A 17985-nucleotide genomic window follows, 5' to 3' on the forward strand; every position below is an offset into this window, starting at 1 on the left:
ATAATTTTGCTCTGCTTTCTTTCAGAAGTATGATAAAACTGAGCAAAATTCTAGATCATTTTTTTCTTTTATTCACTCCTTACTCAAGCAACACCTTCACTGGCATCTGTGTTAAGTCTTTCCTGAGTGAAATTTCTCAGTTTTAGGCCTTTAACGAGAATAAAAGTGAAATAATTAATGGTGACAAGAGTAAAAGTACTAAAGATGGTGATGATATGCTAACTGTACACTTAAGTTTACATTGCCTGTTCATTTAAGCCCAAGATGATACAAAACAAGGTCAGGGGAAATCATCCTGTATGCATCCCCAAAGATATCTGATATATCCAATGACAGCAAAGCCCTGTTTATTCAAAATACTTTTGGAACATCAAAACATTTGGATAAACATGGCTTCAAATAATTGAGGGAGTTATTGTATAAGTAATTCACACCGGGGGGACATAACCTAGATTCAAAGGAGTGAGTTTCAGATCAAAGGGGTACAGATAAATGGGATTTTACTCTATACGAACAAATGAAAATAAAAACCATTTGGTTATTCAGGAATCAAGAGGTGTCCAAATATTTTTTAGAAAAGAGTTAAGGTTGAAAGGTCAACATTTTTGCAATAGGCCATACAATAGTATTCTCTTATGGAATGAAAATAGATAACTAAATGACACCAACAAGGTTTTTGGTTTGTTTTTTGAGCTCACTGATCTTTTTGCCAGGGTCATCAGAATGTTTTTATTGTTATTCCAGCCATGACACTGGTACATATTTTGTGTCAGAATGTAGGGATTTGCAATATTCAGGGAATTGTAATTCATTTTCCCCAATGTAAGCAAACTGCATACACAAGTAGGGTCTTTTACGGACAACATTGTCTGATTATTCATCTTTCTATTAATATCATGACCCAGACATGCTTTATCTACATACAAACATCATAATCTCCAATTAAATGCCCTTTAAAATATATTTTTAAAAAGCTGTTAAGTGTAAATATCCACATTGATATTCACCCCCTGCATTGCTAATACGGTTGCATGGATAATTTACTAATTCAGACAAATAAACCAACTTTTCCACTTTCTGAAATTTATGCTTGTGTTCCTATAACTGAATATTTCATGTAATGTAACGTTCATGTAGTTCAGTCCCCCATTTCTGTGTGCATAGTGTCCTTTGACAGTGGGAGCAGCAGGAGAAAGACTCACCATTTTAAGTGTTAAAAGTCTGAAAATCAGCGCATTTCCATTTCCTCCAACACTCAACTTCTGTGGCCGACAGTGCTGCCAGGAGCCCGGTCCTCTTGATGCTTCATCGCTCTGTTGCGAAGCCCTCCTGGTGTCTTCAAGCCTCATACTTTGGGGGTTTTGAGCCCAGGCCTCATACTTGGAGGATTTTGAGCCCAAGCTTCATATTTTGGGGGTTTTGAGCCTGGTTAGCTGTCAGCCCTGGCAGCTAGCCCCACACTGCCCTGATGAGGGCCGCCACACTGCCGCCATCACCTCAGCACTTTTGGCGGGAAGAGCGAGGCCGAGCCACCGCCATGTTGCCATGGCTGCCAGCAGGGCTGCTGTACCCTCTTTCCTCCTCCCTAGGGTGTAGGGCAGAGGGGGGGTGAGCAGAGTGAGGGGAAATGTCACCCCAGCGTCAGCAGGGTTTTCCCTGAGTGCTTTTTCTTCCCTCTTTGGCAAGGGATGGATGGCTCAGGTGGGTGAGGCGTCACAACGGGGCTCTGAGGGGAGAGAGAGGGTGGGAGTCTGATGTGTTTTTTTTGGGGGGGGGGGCAGGGGAGGTGAGGGTGGAGCAGCCGCTGGGGTTGCATTAAGTGAAGAATGAGCAATATTTAGTCAAAGACTGGAGAAATGACAATTTCTAGTTAAGCAAAAGTGAGGTGGTAGGGGACTTAAGCCCCCCATGGGGGCTGGAGGTTGCTGTTGGTGAAAGGTAGAGCCAGGCCTCTCAGCAGAGCAGCAGCCATTAGCTGACAGACATACAGGTGAGGCCTGGGGGGAGTGGAGAAACAGGGGCAGCTTGGGGTGCACCACCCTGGGGTTTTACCAGCAGGTAGCTGTAACAGCACACTTTGGAAGTAATTAAAGATGAACCATAAAGCCCAAAGCAGAGGAAGGTCAAAACTGGAGGGGGTTATTTCTTCAGGGAAACAGGAGGACACCTTGGAACTGGTTTAAGGTTTCAGTCTGCTGGCCTGGTTTCCTCACGCCTCCTCTTCATGTTACTCTGCAACCTGTTGTGTGGAGTTGTGCTGCCTGTGTCACTGCTCCAGAGCCAATTTCTAGTGTTCTTCCAATTTCCATTAGCAGGTGTTCTATGTAGATTTAAGTATTTAAAGAATATTTTCCGTCTTTCAAAAAAAAAAAAAATCATTATATGTTGCTTACTGAAAGAAATGACTATTTCAGGTAAAGGATAACCTCCCCCACCCCCGTTTTTTTTGTTTGTTTGTTTTTGTTTTTCCTGTCACTTTACTTTTCCTTTCTTTTACAGGTTTGCCATGGCTTTCTGCTCTGACTGAAGAATCCTTGCTGTGTGTTGTGTCTCGGTTGTGATTCAGTAAGGATATCTCTACCAGTTGTCTGCCTGGAGTGGAGCAGAGAAGAGAAGGTACAAATGGAACTTCTGTGTGGTATTGGTTTCAGTTTGGTAGAGTCTGAAGTTGTATGGCCCTGAGTCCACAAAGCAGGCTTGTGCCTATCTTGCAGCATATACTTTAAATTATATATATATATATTTCAACAAACACTTTTAGCTTTCAGGGTTAAAGACCTGTGTAAGTATTTCAACAAAGACAATGTAGGTTTTCTTACACTGCTAGTATTGAGCCTGTGAAGGCATCACCTGTGTATCTGACAATCATTTCCTATTCTCATTTAATGCTTGGATTTTCTGATGTGCTTCTAATGAAGATAGTGGCCATGCCATTTTTGGTCTGTTCACCTAAGGACCTAAGGTCTATTTGCTCTCATCAAATTCAAAAGCAAGTCTGTCACAGAGTTCAGTAGCTACAGGATTGGCCCTGTTTTTCCCCATCATTTTTTCTTTTTATTTTCCCCAAAAGGCTTTCTTTAAAGGCTAAAACCCATGGAAGATGCAGGTCCTTCTGAATCAAACAGAATTAATGAATTTCTCAAGCTCATTTTCCAAAGTAGATTTTTTTTTCTTTCCTATTTCCTGCCACAGTCTCAGCCTTTATTCAGTACTGTGGAAGTACAGCTGTATGGAGTATAATTCAAAAAAATGCGTATGCCTGTGATTTAAAATAATACACTCCTTAATTATATTTAATTGTGCCTTATCAATAGCCTGATAAACTTAGGTTTTTGCTGTTAGCATTGATTATGATGCTCTATAGCAGGCAGAAGCAGTATCTGCTGCTGCTGGAAAAGAAAAGGTAGTGGAAGGAGGAGGGGAGAAGGAGGTTGGAGACGAGAGATTGGCTGCTTTTAATGTCAGTCAGAGCTGCGGGCCCCGGCTCTTCCGCTGCTCTAGCTCTGGCTCTCCCTTGAACAGCTCCTAGAGAGAACAAGGCGTGCGGAGCTCAGATCACCAGCATCATGCTCCTTGGGCTTGGATCGTAGATCCCCCTCTTTGAACGGTAAAATAACTCCTTCGTCCATCAGCGCCCCAGACAGACCCTGCGAGAGAATACACACGTGTGAGAGAGAAAGAAAAGAAAGAGGAGGAAGAGAAAAATCTGCGACCAAGTGGACTAAAGCAAAGAGAGAGTGCTTTGCTTGCACAGCTGCAAAGTGGGAATTTAAAGAACTGCAGAGAGAGAAATTCCAGCTCATCAGCACATACACATTGCAGAATTACAGATCCAGGTAGAAATGACATCAACAGGGAAAGAAGGCAGCGGAGCTCAACATGCACAATATGTTGGACCCTATCGTTTGGAGAAAACCCTAGGAAAAGGACAGACAGGTTGGTTCTTTTGCAGCAGCACCTGCACTAGGGGGAAGGTGCTGTAGCAGCCAGTGAGATGTTGGGGATGGGTTATATGAGGGTTTAGGTTTTCCCATTTGGTGTTTTAGTGGAGAAAATAGTGGCAAAATCCTTTATGAATATTATTATTTTTTTTAGTTTTCATTTTATTTTTCTCCTATTTTTTATTTTCGAAAAACCAAAGAAAAGCCCAGGATGCTTTATGTTCATTACTCCTGCTAATGGGTGTTGTTCTGATGACTGCAAGAGTGCATGCAGAGGAAAAAATAGATGGTCTGCTGCTGCTGGATTTCACGTCAATTTCTTTGCTGCCCTACTTAGGAGTCTTTTCTTTTTAATCAAATTATATTGAAATGAAAGGTTCACAGCCTGTAGTACCAAGGAGGTGGTGGTGGTGGTAGTGGGGGAGTCACCAGCAGTATTTCATGACATCATGATTGAAAAGGGTGTAGTCCTTAAGGTGCAGTTGGTGGTGGTGGTGGGAAATATGTACAGTATGTCTGTGGCACTGACTGCTATGGGCATTTAGCAAATATGGTTGGATGAGCTGGTGTTTTTTGTGGGGAGCATCTGAAATAAAAGGAAAAATAGAGGATTGGTAGCAGGATTCATTCTGGTTACCCTGTGTTTTTGTAGGAGGGATGGGGGGGAGGGGAGTTTATTTAATTATTTCTCTTAACGCTTGTTTATGAAACTCGCCCCCAGCAGATTTTCCTGAATGGAACAATGGTAAGAAATATTAAAAAGAGGAAACAGAGTGGAGGGAATTAGCAGAGAGCAGGTGCTTCTGTCCTACATGACATAATTAGATCCCTTAAATGCGTTCAAGATCTGGACTTGCTGTTGCTTGCTTAGATAGCATATTCACTTCAAGGGCAGGGGAGCTTTAATTGAAAGGAAAACCTTTAAAAAATGCTAAAATATCTTTCCTTTTTTTTTTTTTTTCGTTGGCATTGGTGTGTGTTTTTTTTCTAAAAACAGGTGCAATAAGCGATGGGATCTAGCAATGTCATTGGGTTGGGAGACCCCCAAAAGTGGATTGAGACTTGAGATAATAATTTAGGGAAAGGGAAAATCAGCCATAGGGGGGCTTCTTTGGGCTTGTGGGTATTAAGTGTTGTTCATTATGGTGGGACAATAAAACATGATGCATTGTGGTGTGGTGGTTTTTCTTTTTTTCTTTTTTTTTTAAACCCAGCCGAGCTTTGCCCATCTGTTGTCTAAAGGATTTAATAGGCGTTTCCATCCCCAGCTGCTGCCTCTGCTCTGCCTGCTTCCTCATTGCCCTGCGTGGCAGCAGCTCTGCAGTCCGCAATTTTCTTAGGGACACAGTCAAAATCCAGATCTTTCTCTGTAAGAAGCAATGCTCTTCTGAGATGATTGATTATAACTCCCCCCATCCTTCCCCTCCTCTTCACAACCCCATAGCAACCGTTCAGAGACAAGGATGAAGATGACATTGTCTTCCAGTGAAAGTGACTTTTATTTATATTTTTGTTTTTATTTTTTTTTCCAATCTTTTCAGTGTATCAGCTGCTAAAGGTAGCTTTCTGACAATGTTTTGGTTACAACCTTTATTCTTTGCACAGCTTAATAAGCCCTTACTTGTGCATCTGTATTCTTACTGAAATCTTCTCTGATGATGGTAATGAAAATACTCCACCAAAAAATTGCAGTGTATTGGTAATAAAACTGACCTATTTCTGCTGGTATTCTTTTTCCTGGATACTCCAGGTGGTCAAAGAGCCAGCTGTGGATGACAAATTCATTTTTGTCTTCATCACCATTTCCTTTTCTCTCTCACCTTCTCAGTACCCCTCCCTCTCCTATAAAATATGGTTGTCTAAGATTCCTGAAAATACAACTGCGTTAACCTTTTGCTCCAAATCTTACAGCCTGACGTTGTGGTCCTAAAGGGTTATCTGCAGCTTTGGTTATTTTTTTCCTCTCTGCTAATCTTCCTATCTTCCTCCTAAGTGATTAGAGACGTGGGGGTGGAGGGAGAAGGAGAGCATGTATTTAGAAGCTGCTGTTGGCCTCTGCAGTTATTCAACCAGCTGGACAAGGGTGAAAGTTTCCTTTTGCAGTTTTACAGTATAACTGATCTTTATAGATAAGTCTGTGCTGCCTGCACACATGAGAGCACATAAATGTACAATGCATGGTGTCATAGAAGCTGGGGGGGCGAGAGAAAGCTTAAAAGTAGCTGATACCAGCCTATGTCTTCCTTGCTATACCCGCCCTTGATCAACAGAGAAATGCACTGAGGTGAAATCTAGCTTGGTGTTAAACATACGTGGCTAAATATGGAAAGAAGCCTTCTGGTCTTCTCGCATTTTCTGTGCTAATCACATTTGGGAGCATGCAGAATGGTATGAACAGTGTGTGGTAGTAGCTAGTCTTCATCCTGCTTGTTTTGGAGGGTGAGCAGGCAACCTGCGGCGTTTTAGGGGGAGGACAACAAGCGCAGTGTGAGAGCCTGATTTGCCATACTGTGTTGTCATGGTGGGTAACTTTGAATTTGGGTTGCAGTGGCGTAAGTCTGAAAATAAGGGCTGTAATTATTCCTTTAGAGCTTGAATTTTAAGCCTGGAAGATTAGGAGGTAATAGCTTGGTATATGTATGTATATATTTCCAGTGAGATGGGAAAGAGAGAAAAATCCTGCAAAATGTAATGATGAATGGAAAGAAAGCTTAAGTTGTGTTGCAATGTCCTATTAATTTTAGTGATCTTCATAGTCGTCATTTTTATTTTGAGTAAAATTCAGACTATTTCAGTTAAATAGCTTTATCTTTACTCCCAGATACATTGATGCACAAATCTGTTAAACACTAACCTGCTTTTGCTGAGATGCAAATAAGAGGATCTTGGGGAAGAGTCTGGGTTCACAGTTCAGGGCAGCCTTAGAAAGGGCACCGTGGAAGGGGAACTTGATGGTAAGTAGAGCTCTCCCTTAGCTCTCTCTCCATGACGTTCTCACGGATTACCTTCTTAACAGCTGAAAAAAGCATTCACCACCAGCAGCCTACTGGGCACTGCAGAGAGGTCCAGATGCTGTGACTGTGCCATCAGTGGAACCTGGTCACATCTGTCTGTGGGCGGGCAAAACCTGCGTGGAAAAGCCTTTAGTTGAGATTGATGGTAGCAGACGGTGTTGAAAGCGTTGAGTAGGATTCAGAATAGGGTATGCAAAATTTGTCCTCGGCAGCCTCCTGGGCTGGTGTTTTGAGCTTGCCGAGGGTGACTGATGCCACAAATAGAGGATTAGGGCCTCGTAGTCAGAGAAGTCCCAAAAGGGCTGCATGGGGCAGAGCTGAAAGATGTGTGTGCTTACACCTTTACTGGGAGTGGGAATGATAGAGAAATATTTTCATTAACGTAGCATAAGAATTTAACATTATTTGCGTATTCTAGTGAGATGGTTTTCTCTTGCCTGTTTGCTTTTGTAATAGCATGAATTCTGAGCATTTCCCTTGTTTTGTGGCAGCTTGACGAATAGGTCATGGAATCTCTATTTGTATGGTTTTACAGGAATAGAAGCAGCAGCATAATTTGAATTATTATACTCAAACCATTTTATTTTACAGAAATCTCAGTGCAAAAGACTATCACTGTATATATGAGTGTGTGGGGAAAGGTCGGTTTATGTAAGTTTCATTGAGTTACATTCTACTACAGTTAATTATAGGAGGTTTCCATTGTAATTAACAGTAATGAGGAGAAGGATGTGTGTCATGTTACGATAACACACGTGGAAACAGTGTGCTTTAAGAAACCCCAATCATACCTAAACATGAAATACTGTTTTAGTTTTCTTAGCTCAAACAGACTGTTTTCCATTTGCCTCTAATTTTGTGTGAAATCAGCTTCTTTTGTACTCTTCTCTCCTTATTTAATTATTTTTATTCCACAAATATTTTTGCTTGTGTGTTTCTCTTGGCCTCATTAACCCCTATTTCACCCTTGAAATTCTGAATAGTAATTCAGATTGCAGTCATTAATAAATATTCACTAGAATAAAAGATGAGGAACTGAAGTACTATTTCACGTAAAGTCTGCAGCATTTCAGAGGGTTTTCTTGTATTTTCATTTGACAATTCTTTTATGGACTTCAACATCATTGTTTGCTATGGCACCAAATCAATGTCTGGTTGAGATTTCCAAAACACTGTGCTGTCTACAAGTAATAAGAGACTGGCTCGAAGTGGTTGTTACCCTATTCACTGTAGTTTTTTTTAACCAAGATTATCTCAGTGTTGCTGATCCATTTTGTCTTGTTCCTTTCATTCCATTTTAAGCTCAGTCCTGCTTTCAATAGAAAGAATTCTGCTGGAAGCTCATGGCACTTCGACCTTTGCAAAAAGTGTAGGGATCCCTTTTCTGACTTGTATACCATGTAACTTTCAGCTATTTCTTTATATAATGTATTATCTGTATGAGCCATCAGTAAAACATTGAGCAATCTGCTGTTTGGTTATATAAGAAGAGAGATCATTACATTTGAGTCTTAGCAAATTTAATAGCCTTTGATTCAGCGAGGGCTTGAACAGGATGTTTCTTTACAGCCTTAACCACCTGTTTCCATGACACCGTCAGAAACTGAAGTTTGTTAATTTTTTGTGTGTCATACATGGCTGAAATTGAAAGCTTCAAATCTATTGGAGGAGCATTGGGTAGACAATGCGATCTCAGAAGCCCGCTTCATTTAGGTAAGTGGGCTAAACAAAGTCTGTCTTTTTCATCCATAACGCTATGGTATTTTTTGTGCCACTGTGTTGGAGAGACAATTCTGAATGGGTACAGCTTGATTCAGTTTAGCTGTCTAGATGAATATATAGTTATAGAGGTATATAATCATAAATAATCATAAATCACCTTTTAAAAAAATATATATTCTGTATGTTTTCATGTATTTATTTTCCTTATGAGAGTTGCTTACAAAACAGTGAGTCTGCATCCTCTGCAGTGATAATCTGTGAGGACTTAAATGGTTAATTAATAATAGTAGAAATCCAGTATTGCAAGCAATACTATGGGCATTAGAGGTCTTAAGAAAAAACTTCTAGTGAAATTTTGCCAGGAAGATTAGATCATAGTGACTTAGACTTAATGGACTTTCCAGGAATGATTATGAGTTTTGGGAGATGTAGTTGCTCTTAATTTGAGTTACCTTTGGTCTGATTGTTCAAAAGTACCATGTGCCTGCATTTGTGACTGAAGTAAACTAGTATTACCTTGAGCATTGTGCCTTCTGTCTGGACTGCCAAGTCCAGACTTCCCTTTAAGGCTTTCATTTTTTATTTTATTTTTTTCTGCAAACTCCTTTTTGCCAACTATAGTGAAAATGGACTTTTAGCCTTCATCCTTCTATGAACTTTGTGGAGGCATGCCATCAGTCTTTATCCCAGTTTAAGTAGCAAAACCATTATGGACTTGATGAAACAGGAGTAGGCTCTGGTTGTTTGTTTTTCTTTGTAAAACACAGTAAGCTTTTTCACCGAAGAGTTGTTAGAATTCAGATAGACTGTCAAATGAGTAGGACTTTATGACTATTTATATACCTACATTCCAGACATCAGCTGGAAATACGGAAGCAGTGATTTCTCAGAGTTTATGCACTGTTCTAATGTTTTTATTTCTACTCTCCGTCAGCACCACTACAGTGGGAAGGGCTATATTGGAATGGTAAAAAAGGCTGGAGAAATCAAAAATGTTCAGAGGTAAACTTTGTTGAGAGGGGAATTCTTTCTGATCTTGAGAAAGCCCGTGACTCTGTAACAAGAGCAAACATAGTATTCTTAAAAAGGTCCTTACAGTAGTTTTTATAAATTACAATGGAACAGCCAGTGAATGTTTTGGATTCTCCAACACTACAATATTTTTCAGTATACCATAAGGCTCCATAAAATACAATGTATGGAGTAAATTTTAATATTATATGCATTATAGAGTTAAATAATAATTGCAGTGGCGGTAATAAATGTTGATGTCACCCTCAAAATAAGGAGGTAGGTAATACAGAACAAATGTAGGTGGTGAAAGAAATCTAGCTTTCAAACAGAATTTGAAAAGAAATTAGAGATTTGGAATTAATGTCCTTTGAGGTAAGAGATTGTCTACCTATTACAACTTTAGGACAACAGTCAGAGTGCGAAGAGATGGAAGCCTGGATGTGGATTTCCAGAGTAGTGGAGTCAAGGCAGGCACACAAGAGCTCAAGGAATGCTCTTTTTCAGATGCTGAGGTACTGTGAACTGCACCTGTGAAGTCAGTTGGCCAAGCTGAGCTGACTTCATTAGGAAGTTCATCAAACCTCTGATAAATGGGCAGAGGTGCCTATGTTTACGTATTAGAACCATTGCTGATAAAATTCTGATAAAATTCAAGCAAACAATCTCCCCCAAGATTTCTTTAAGTCAGAGTTTTTAGAAATTAGGTTTAAATGAAATTTTAGGTAGAACAGAGGAAATTGTGTTGGTTCCTTTCATAAGTGTATTACACACTGATGTTGCTGCAAGTATTTTTTTCATAAAGTCATCATTTGTGACACAGATGCCTAGGAGGTTGCTGTTGTCCTGTGGACTGTACAAGTGGGAATATGCTGTTTATTTCACGATGACCTTGGGATACAGTTTTTATGGTCTAATAAATGGAAGTGTGTATCAACAACTGAAAATATTGCCAAGGACATGGACAGAGGAAGCAAGATATATTTAGAAAGGGTTTGGCTGAAATGTTAATATTAAAGTTCTGACTGGAAGGCTTTGAGAATAAATAGCAAGATGGATCAAAATGGTAAATGTTGGTGTTTAAAAAAAATAAATCCAGATAGATTCTCTTGCAAATGGGACAGTCTTTGTAGTAGTTCAGAGTAACCTTCAGGCAGATAGAAGCAGCTGATGTACTCAGCACTGGATTGGGGAGAGCAGAATATTTATCTTGAGTTGTCATCTCTTACATTTATTTTTTGAGAAATTTATTTAATTATTTCCTGAAGGCCATGGAGATCAGAGTCAACTGGCATAAATTGAAGTAGCCCTAAAGCTGCCCTAAATTACTCTTTGAAAGAGTCCTAATAGCTGAATTTTCTGTGCCAGTCTGTTTCTGTGTTTAACTTTTGCTGTTTGTTCTGTTGGCTTCCTTACATGAATATTACTGCATATATAAGAAGAAAATACATCTTTTTCAATTCCTTGTTTAAAGAAATCTTTCATTTGCAGTGATACAAGGGGTGAGGTTAGACTGGAAGGGACATTTGTTTTTGTAGGTTATCACTGCTAAAAGGCTCTTCTAGGTTTTCTTGTCTAACATTTACCTATTGATAATGAGTGATTTGGCAATTAAGGAATTTTGGGGGAAAAAAAGTATAGCTTTCTGGTAACTGGCTAAAGGAGGTTATTGCTGGTAAAAACTGTGCTCGAGATTTATAACATCAACTGAAAGTAAATGGGTTGATGCTGGGGTTAGAGGGTGTTGAGGGAAATGAGAATCAAGTGGCTTAGGGTGTACAAATGCTGTATGTGTGTGTATATATATGTACTTAAAAGTTGCAACACTATGTGGGTATGGTATAGACATGATAATATTTCCAGTGAAGTACGTAACTTTTTTATTTTTGTTTTGAAAAAGAGGTTGATGGAAAACTGTTTTCAGGTATTCATTTACTAAGTGCTCTTCTGGCTGCCTTCGTCTGCTTAGCAAACAGCACGCTCTCTTTATATCCTCAGGCTATTGCAATTTTGATTTGCTGTCTTTTGCAGTATATGTTTAATGTGGGAGGAAAAAATTGTGATACCTGGTATATATTTTTTAAATAATGTCTGCATTACATATGTATTAACAAGCCCTGCTTTTGCAGCATCATTCATCTGTGTATTCAGCCTTATGTAGCATAAGCTGAGTGCCCTGTCACTAAGATATTAAAAGCACTATTGACTGGAACAGAATAATGGAGCTGGTTTCTGGGAGAATTAAACTGGTGTGTACCAAAAATATGTTAGTTTTCTCTCTGAAGGCTGCCCTTGAACCTACAAATTTGTCTGCTGAAGGTTGAGCACTGGTCTCCACACCGACCCAGCAGAGGTTGGTGGTGGAATTCCTTAGCTATTTCTCTTCTTTGACTCTTTCTTATGTGTGGCTAGCAATGTAGACACTGAATTGCTGCTCAAATGCTCTCCTTGGAAAAGTGAGTGTTATCTGCATTGGTACTATGTGAGGTACCTGTAGCCCTGCTTCATGATGTTGGTTTGTCAGCCCTATGACAATATAGCTGGTGAGAAAGAGCCATAACATACTTGCAGCTAAACATAGGCTGATGTGTATATATATATATATTTTTAACGATGTCTTGCTCTGCTAAAGGCTAAACTAGGCTATTGTGACTATTCTATGACTACCATTTTATTGCATTTGAATTAAAGCACTAGTAGGAAAAGATGACTTCAAGTTCCAGATTCTTGTGGAGTGATGTGCACTGTGTGGCATGTTTCAAAATTTCTCATGCCTTGTGCTGACTCAATGTCAGCTGGTGGTTGAGTTACTCATCTTACCTGCCACTTGGCCAGGGTAAGTTTCATTGCATGACTGTGTGGATTTCTTTTAATACCTGTGACTTGTCCCTACATTTAAAGAATGAATTTGACTTAGAGATTCCAGGAAGGTAAAAATCTTCATCTCTCCCAGTGTTCTATTCCAAAGCTCTCATCTTAACTTCAGGTTGTAAGTGATGGGTAGTTTGGCTGTCACATCCAGATGATCTGCTGCCAGCAGATAAAGGAGTGAGCTCATTACTCCTCTTACAGTTCTGGTCATCTCTGTTTTTACTTCAGTTGCCTTGCCTCTTCAAACTAGAAACTAGTTCCTAACCTAGAGATGCTGGACAGGTATTTGTTTTCCTACAGCTGCAGTGTCCTTAAGCAAATTAATGAGGCTTTAGGAGAGAATTCTGAGAAAAAGTTTGGTGTTCCAAGACTGAGCTCCCAAATCATTTCAGTCCTATTTAAGTAGGTTGATTACTGCTAGAAGAGCTGCTAGAGATATTCAAAACAGACACATAGCCTGTCTCTAAAGAAACATAGATTGTTTTTAAAGCTTTTTCAAATTATATGGTCATGGTGGAATGAAAAAATAAGTGAATTCTGGATTTTTCTCCCATATCATATACAGATGTATCATCTTTGGAAAATTAATACTAATACATGGTGTGCCCTTGGAAAATTTTCTCTTTTTTGTTATGATTTCCACCTTTCATCCATCTTTTCTAGGTTGTGAACTGATAGGAAAAATAACTTGTGTTACATTACATGCATATAATCCCTTTCATGGTAAGGCACTGATCACAGATGGGTCTTTCTGTGTTTAGAAATTCCATCTCAATGCTATAAGGAACTTCTCTGTTTTCACAGAATAAACTGGGAGGGTGGTTGAACCTGTCACAGGTTGCCCAGAGAGGCTGTGGAATCTCCATCCTTGGAGATATTAAAACCCTTTCTGGGCACAGCCTGCTCCAGCTGTTTCTGCTATGACCAAGTGGGTTGGATTTGATGATCTCCAGAGATCCCTCCCAACCTCAGCTATTCTGTGATTCTGTGTTATCCCGTACAGCTAAACTGTAACATGTTTAGTGCACTGTGAAACTAAGGAAAGCTGATTCCTCCAGTTTTGTACCTTGTGTTCCCTCATCCTCCTGATCTCTCTCAAGTCTCCTCTCTCGGGCTCGATGAGAACTGTTTGTGGCAGATTTGGATCTCTCTATTCTAGCTGTTCATCTTTTTGCTTTCTCTTGGACTAGATTAAGGATTAAATCCCAGTCAGTCTTTCCTTTGTGGGAGCAATCGTTTGTATCTTTTTTTCTCCAGGCATTCAGCATGAAACGTAGGAAATCTTTGAGACTTCAAACTTAAATGAAATTGGGTAATAGATTTTGATGTGATGGGCGGAATTACAGACAAACAGCCTGAACATCTAAATTTTGTTTCTTTAAGAAAGCAGACTGAAGCAAAGCTGTCATAAACAGTGCTGCTTCTCTAAATTGCATTTTGTAAATCATGAGATGCTGCTATGGCAGATTGGGATTGCTGGAGTACAGCTACTCTTCAGATACTGCCCCTCACCATGGTTAAAACTCCTACACCAAAGCTGGGAGAAAAAAAGTGATTCTAAAGTGGCTCATTGTGAACCCCTAATGCTGGGGGAATCCCCAGCCAATTTGATAAGCTGGATTCCTGCCTACTTGCTGCTGCTGGAGCACTGCAAAGCAGGGAGAGAGGAGGCTCAAACTCCTTTCTGTTTGCAAGCTGAACTGGATGACTGGGGAAGGAGGGAAGAAGGGAGCCCCCGCTGTATTTCCTCTGTGTATCCATGTTGGTACAGTGGCAGTATTTGAAGTAGTCCTTTCCTGCAGAAAGCTGAGAGGAAGACTGAGAGCTGTTTGTGTGTTTGCAATGCCTGTCTGTACAAAAATGGTCACCAAAGACAAAGCCAAGTATTATATTAAAACTTGGCAATGACACAAGTGCCATAGCCCTATTAAACGCGGGCATTTGTTTTGTTGAAAAGGCATGGCTATGAGTGGCACAGCTTTTAAGGATCCTTATGCTTTGTGAGCAGCAGCCTTAAATAGTTTTTCGTTAGCTTTTGAAATTAGTTAAATCAACACTTTTCCTCTTCTCCCAAACTACCCACTCCTATAATTCTGTAAAGCTTGTTTAGAATCAGTAATTGGCAACAAGAAAGATCTGTCCTAGTGTTTCTAGGTTTTGTCTGGTGCTGCTTTTCTTCTGGGTCTGTGGTTTAGTTCATTGCTCGTATTTGTGAAATTGCATCTCTTTTGCTTCTGGTTGTTTTCTGACTGTGCTGAAGACATTACTTAGTCAAATTCCCCACTCAGTTTCATCTGTGCAGCCCCAGTGACTTCAAGGCCCTACTCAAATTTGTCTGAGAGGGGAGTTTGACCCGTGAGCAAGCCTGCTCATTGATGATAGCAGAGGCAGACCTCTGGCAGTGTTCTAGTTAAGAACAGCCTAGGAATGCATCTCCTCTGCAGTGAATATTCAAACAAATTAGAGCACAAAGTGGAATGATACTGTAAGTGAATTCAATCCAAACTGAAAATACAGGCACGTTTTACACATTACTGTCTTTTGTCCTTAATGCAGAAGTCTGTCTGCTCAGCAAAGACAAATAAAGGTGGGCGAATGTTTGAATACTTCCAGCAGTAATTCTTTATTCTCTCACATACATGTAGTGGAATCACCTGACCAGTCTATACGTCAGGACGTAGAAGATGTCCTTACATTTAGCATTGCTACACCTTTGCTAGGGACAGACACAGCTGAACTACTGGTGTGGCTGGGACAATCACCACCTTGTTGTCAGGTGGCTCTTCCTGCTCAAAGGGAATGCTACAGATACAGGCATGCTTTCAAAATCTGAGCTGTAACATTGTCATCACCATTGCCCTTATCACCATTGATTCAGGTGAGTGCAGCTGAGAACCTTTTCAGCTTCACCCATACTTATTTTTTCTTGGTGCTTTGGTGCCTTGGGAACTAGATGGTCTGTGGACTGCTTTTTGGGCATTCATGATAAGATTGATTAGAATAGCAAAGTTAACTTTGTGTTTGCTGCTCGAGTGTCTGCTTCTCTACTGGATGTTTCTGAAGAGTCCACCAGAGGGGAGGAGAAACCCCCAGTGCTATGGGCATTGTTCTTGTTGAACTGGTGGGATATGAAAACATGGCAAAGCAAAGTATCTTCATCAGAGGGCGATGGGAGGACCAACAGTAACACTAGTAAATAACTCTATCTCCTTGCATAAGCAGCCCTGAAAATAGGGCAAGGAAGGCTGTGTGAGGGTTGGATGAGTCTACCAGAGTACCTAAGACCCTTACCTTGTGCAGAAATCCAGGCTTCCCCATCTCTACCTGAAACTGCACTTGGACCGTTTGTGCTTTTGTTTTGCACTCCTGCCAAACCCTGCATCAGCTAAAAATCACTGTGGTGTGGCTGTGTCGGAAGTCGATGATCTGTTTGTATACATAATGGACTGCACTTTGTGTATGATTTCATTTCAGGGTTGTCTTTTTGAGTGTGTGTGTGCAAAATACCAACCTTGTGCTTGATCCTGTGGAGTTCTAAATCTGCTGTGAAAGATTATTCTGTGCTCTCAACTCCTATTGGATTAAAGGTACTCAACTTCTCAAAGGATTGCATCCTGATTTGTACTCCTATGCTCTCTAATATGCTATCAAGTCCTATCCGGGTGATTTCTTGGGGAAGAGCAGTAGAGGCACTTGTACAAAACAGGCTCTGTTCATGTCCTTGTGCAGTATAATGCAAATTACTCAGAAGTACTAACTGTGTAGTCGTTACTGGCCATAACAGGCTCTGCCATTGACTCGGGGTGGAGTGTCTGGCAAGTTAATCTATCTTTTTTTTCATGATGCCCCGCTGTGAAACTGAGATAATACTTGACTTCATTTTGGGGACTGACAGGATTAGCCAGATAGTATTGATATCTATTTAAGAAATAGAAAGCAGCATGGAAGGGCCTAGGATAACCCTACCTTTTTAGGCCCAGTGATTTTTTTCATTTTTTTTTTTTTTTTTAAGTTTTGCCTAGTGTTCTTGTATGTAGCTTCCCTTCATTTAATGCATCTCTCTTGGTTTTTGTCTCCTGATGATAAAGGAGGCTTGGATACAGTCTGTTTTTTCCAGGTGATGATACCTTTTCATGCTGTATTTGTTTTCCATAGCTTCTCCTTTTGATTATTGCAATCTTGATACGTAAATGCTGAAATATCGGTGACCGCAGTTTAAACCTAAATTGGTTTAACTCTCCAATAAAATAGAAGAATTGCTTTGATGTTCCCATTTTGACAATTTCTGACTATGCTGGCTTCTGTTGCTTCTTTCCTTAGGGACATTTGTCCCTGATCTCTAAAACAAAATGTCACTGAGTAAAACTAAGTGTGTATGATGCTGTGTGTTCTAGTTATAAAAGATTTATAACTTGGTCACTTTTATTTATGCTCCTATGAAGCCAGTAGAATTATATTGCAGTGTTAAAAGGCAGCAGTTTCATATTTTTGCAGGCAACAGCCCTCTGGTGGTGGTGTCTTTTTTTTTTTTTTTTCTTCCCTCTCCCGAGTCATCTTCAGATATTCTGACAGACTGATAGGGAAGCCTTTCAAAATGCCTGAAATTCAGCTGCTGCACACTCCCAATCTTCTCCTCTCCTTTCCTTTCCAGTCCTCACCTCATCACCACCCGCATCTAAATTTGAAAGTGAAATGTAAAAGGCAAAGCAAGGTTAATAAATGCACCCACTTGATAATAGCAACAGTCTTATTTGGCTAAGTGGTATTTACCAAATGCTATTTCAGTAAGCTTCAGCTTGCAGAACTATTGCCTGGAAAAGGGTATAGGTCGGTGCGAAGTGGGTGGCGAGGCTAATGGGTTGTTCTGCAGACTGGCTGAATTGTTTGGAATGCAAGCATTTCTGAGGAGGCTGATGATAAACTTCAAAGTTGAAATATCAAAGAATTATTTTTTTTTAAAGGGGTGACCTTACAAGTCTGTTATGGACATTAATGATAGTTATATTGCAGGTTACTGCCTGGAAAAATACTTCAGCTAATGGGGAAGGAGAATCCTCTCATCAATGCCTTAGAAGTGAAATTTATCCTTTTACTAGCCCGAGCGTCAGCTATCATTTGAGTCCCACTTAAGCCCTATTTTGAAGGACTAACCAATGTACTGGGAAGCTAAAATGGGTGTTTAGAGATGAGATGAAGTAAATGTTACTCCTTACATTTTTTTTTGAGATGGTAAGCCAGAGTTCTCTACAGATTTTTCTGGAATTATTAAAGTTGTGACAGGGACACATTTGGTTTGTTTCCATTTGAGGACTATAGTAAATGTCAAAATCATGTTGCGTCTGCAACTATATTACTGTGTAAATAATCTGTCTTGGTAGGAAGACATGGTTCTATTATGGTTAAAGCCTGAAGTTGTCTTTAATTTG

The 17985-nt window shown here is 40.1% G+C and overlaps 1 protein-coding gene across 15 annotated transcripts in view; it reads left to right on the forward strand.

Moving 5' to 3' along the window:
* The first annotated feature begins 3477 nt into the window (after positions 1–3477).
* The window catches only part of BRSK2 (BR serine/threonine kinase 2), a 302619-nt gene continuing 288111 nt past the window's right edge, over positions 3478–17985 (forward strand). For 4 of the 15 annotated variants that reach the window (XM_035327432.1, XM_035327425.1, XM_035327426.1 and 1 more), the window contains exon 1: positions 3482–3936. In XM_035327432.1, coding sequence (XP_035183323.1) covers positions 3843–3936 — 94 coding nt within the window. In that variant the 5' untranslated portion in view covers positions 3482–3842. Of the gene's footprint in view, positions 3937–17985 lie in introns of all 15 variants that reach the window. The other 11 variants (XM_035327424.1, XM_035327427.1, XM_035327429.1 and 8 more) reach the window with 4 other exon arrangements.

This window comes from Oxyura jamaicensis, chromosome 5 (assembly GCF_011077185.1).
Source record: "Oxyura jamaicensis isolate SHBP4307 breed ruddy duck chromosome 5, BPBGC_Ojam_1.0, whole genome shotgun sequence".
In the NCBI taxonomy this organism is placed as follows: Eukaryota; Metazoa; Chordata; class Aves; order Anseriformes; family Anatidae; genus Oxyura; species Oxyura jamaicensis.